The 2,425-nt window shown below is 49.7% G+C and overlaps 1 protein-coding gene across 1 annotated transcript in view; it reads right to left on the bottom strand.

Annotated features, from left to right (window-relative positions):
* Window positions 1-2,132, bottom strand: part of LOC108768557 (glutenin, low molecular weight subunit-like) — a 3,818-nt gene extending 1,686 nt beyond the window's left edge. The window contains exon 1 of the mRNA XM_018519024.1: window positions 1,985-2,132. Coding sequence (XP_018374526.1) covers window positions 1,985-2,132 — 148 coding nt within the window. The remainder of the gene's footprint in view (window positions 1-1,984) is intronic.
* Window positions 2,133-2,425: the final 293 nt, after the last annotated feature.

Raw genomic sequence — 2,425 nt, 5'->3', positions numbered from 1 at the left:
TAGCGTCAGCCGTCTCGCTTCCGCCCTTGCTCTTGAGTGGTACGGCCGACGCGTACTTGCTCAACACATCGATAACGGTGAGTATGTAGTGGTGGCCTCTGTTAAAGCTCGAGTATGGGCGCATCTCAACGATATCAGCCTGCCGCAGATCGTCGTATACCCGGACTATGACGCGCCTTCGCGGAAAATTTCTTCTCGCAGGAGCGTGCAATTCCTCGACGAGTCGACGTCTCTCGGAGCTAACTTTTCTGTTTTTATCGGAACTCTTTTTCATGATTCGACGCGTAATATACAAGAAAATAATGTATTTTTTCTCGCTGTTTTCACTCGACTGACTCGTTTCGTCGATACGCGATTTAATTTACAATAAGACCGGCTTCGCGGAGTTCCACGATGATCGACAGCATCTCGTTGTCGTGAGCGTTGTTGCCCGCTCGGTGTGAAGCGTCGAGCAATCGTAGACGATCCACCAGCTCGTTGGGATCGTCCCAGTGCACGTAATCGATCGCACTGTCGTTTAGCGTCATTGCGCGAGGTAATTCCTTTCCAGATTTCGTACTCTGTTTCTTGGGTGTCATCGACATCAACGGTGCAATTATGTGTTTGTACTTGTATACCCTGTTGCTCAATAATCGGCCCTGAGACTGATGCTTGTGTTTGTGCTCGTTCGTCGCCAGCAGCATGCTTTTGTACTTGTTCATATCGTCTTCCGTGTAGAGGAGATCGTCGGGAATTCTCTTGAAAATCAACTCGTAAAGACCGGGGGTACCGGCGTATCGTTCGCCGTCAATAATTATGTTGTCCGCGTCATCCACGTCGAAACGTTTATTGCCAAACGTCAATCCATCCCTATGTAGGTAAACGCCATACACATAATCGCCCTTCCGTTTATCTCCCCTCAGGACAACCTCGACGTACTTTTAGCTCAGCGGGCCCAAGCCGACTCGCAACGCCTCTCGACCTTCCGACGTTTGCAGCTGATTTTGAACCTTCGTTGCTAGCGAGTCAACTGTCGTTTCGAAAATGTTCTCCAACGACTCTATCGGTACTATTTTGGCGCGCGGGGTGGAGGTTATCGGTTCGTGTGATCGATCATCAAATTTACGCGGGGTCGCTAAACGCTCGAACGTCTCACTCGTTTCTTCTTCCTCTTGTTCCTCCTCCTCCTCCTCCTTTCTCTAACGTTTAGGGGCAGACGCTGTATCGTCGCGCGACTCTCTCGTTGTCGCGCGCTTTTCGGGGTTGCCAGCGAAAAGTCGCAGCGGCTCGATAAGAGGTTTAAAATGTCTATCCAACGCGATGCCCTCCTCGATTCTACCGGTCTTCAGAGCGCGATGTTTCTTGCGGATCGACTCGCTCGTCTTCTCGATCTCCCTCGCGATTTTTTCACGCTCGCGCACATCTGCATGTATGTCCGTGGCTAAGTATCGACAACGACTGATCGCGTTACGGTATCGCGAACTGGTTATATCCTTTTCTGTATCATATATTTGTGAGCGTCCTGTCTTTGTCTATCACTACGAATCCATATTTTTGTTGCCAACAGTCGCGGCACAGCGCGCAAAATTTGTCGTACGACATGTCGGTATTCACATGATCATTGTAAACGTGTTTCAAGTTGGTACCGTCCTGTTTGAACAGGATCAGGAGGTTCGCGTTGTCGCGTATCAGATGTTTAGGTATTCTCGCGTACGTCTGACAGAGATAGAAGCAGTCGATCCCAACGAAAAGTATTCTCTCACCGCATCCTGCTTGTCGCATGCCACGTCATCAAAGATAAAAATAGAATTTGGACGCGCCTCGCTCAGTCGAATGACGTCGCTGTTGTTGGGGAACGTAAAATAGCCGATTTCGTCGATAGACGTAAACAAATTTTCGAGATATCGATATTTTGGCTGTTGCAACGATTTCGAGTAGACGTTCACGTTCTCGAAACGTACGCCGTTCGGACTCTCGAGTAAGCTTATGAGAACGTTGGTTTTACCGCTATTCGACGGACCACAAATGATCGCGCGTATAGTACTCGGTAGCATTTCGCCATGCTTGCGCTTCTCCGCGCCGCCTCCCGTCATTCGTAATTTCACGTCGCAGTTCATGACGTGTATCACCAGCGGTTGCAGCACGAATTTCATGCTCGCACTACGAGCTGTGCGCTCTCGACCGCCTATTTAAAGGCGTGTGAATCCGCGAGTCGTGCAGTAATAAAATCTATCTCGCGCTGTGTCATCCTTCCGACATTCTGGATTTGAGCGCTGAGCAGTTACAGTATATACCGAAGGTCATACTGTTACGAGTGTACGGTGACTATATCGACAACGTGTGGAACAAGCTTCCGGAACACGTGAAGGTGGATTCGGAGGTTCGAACGTATCGTCGCTGCGACGAGCACTACAATCAGCCGTGGCAGCGAACGCACATCGACGGT

Source organism: Trachymyrmex cornetzi, unplaced genomic scaffold, assembly GCF_001594075.2.
Source record: "Trachymyrmex cornetzi isolate Tcor2-1 unplaced genomic scaffold, Tcor1.1 scaffold807, whole genome shotgun sequence".
Lineage (NCBI taxonomy): Eukaryota > Metazoa > Arthropoda > Insecta > Hymenoptera > Formicidae > Trachymyrmex > Trachymyrmex cornetzi.
This window is presented reverse-complemented; position numbering and strand designations above follow the sequence as displayed.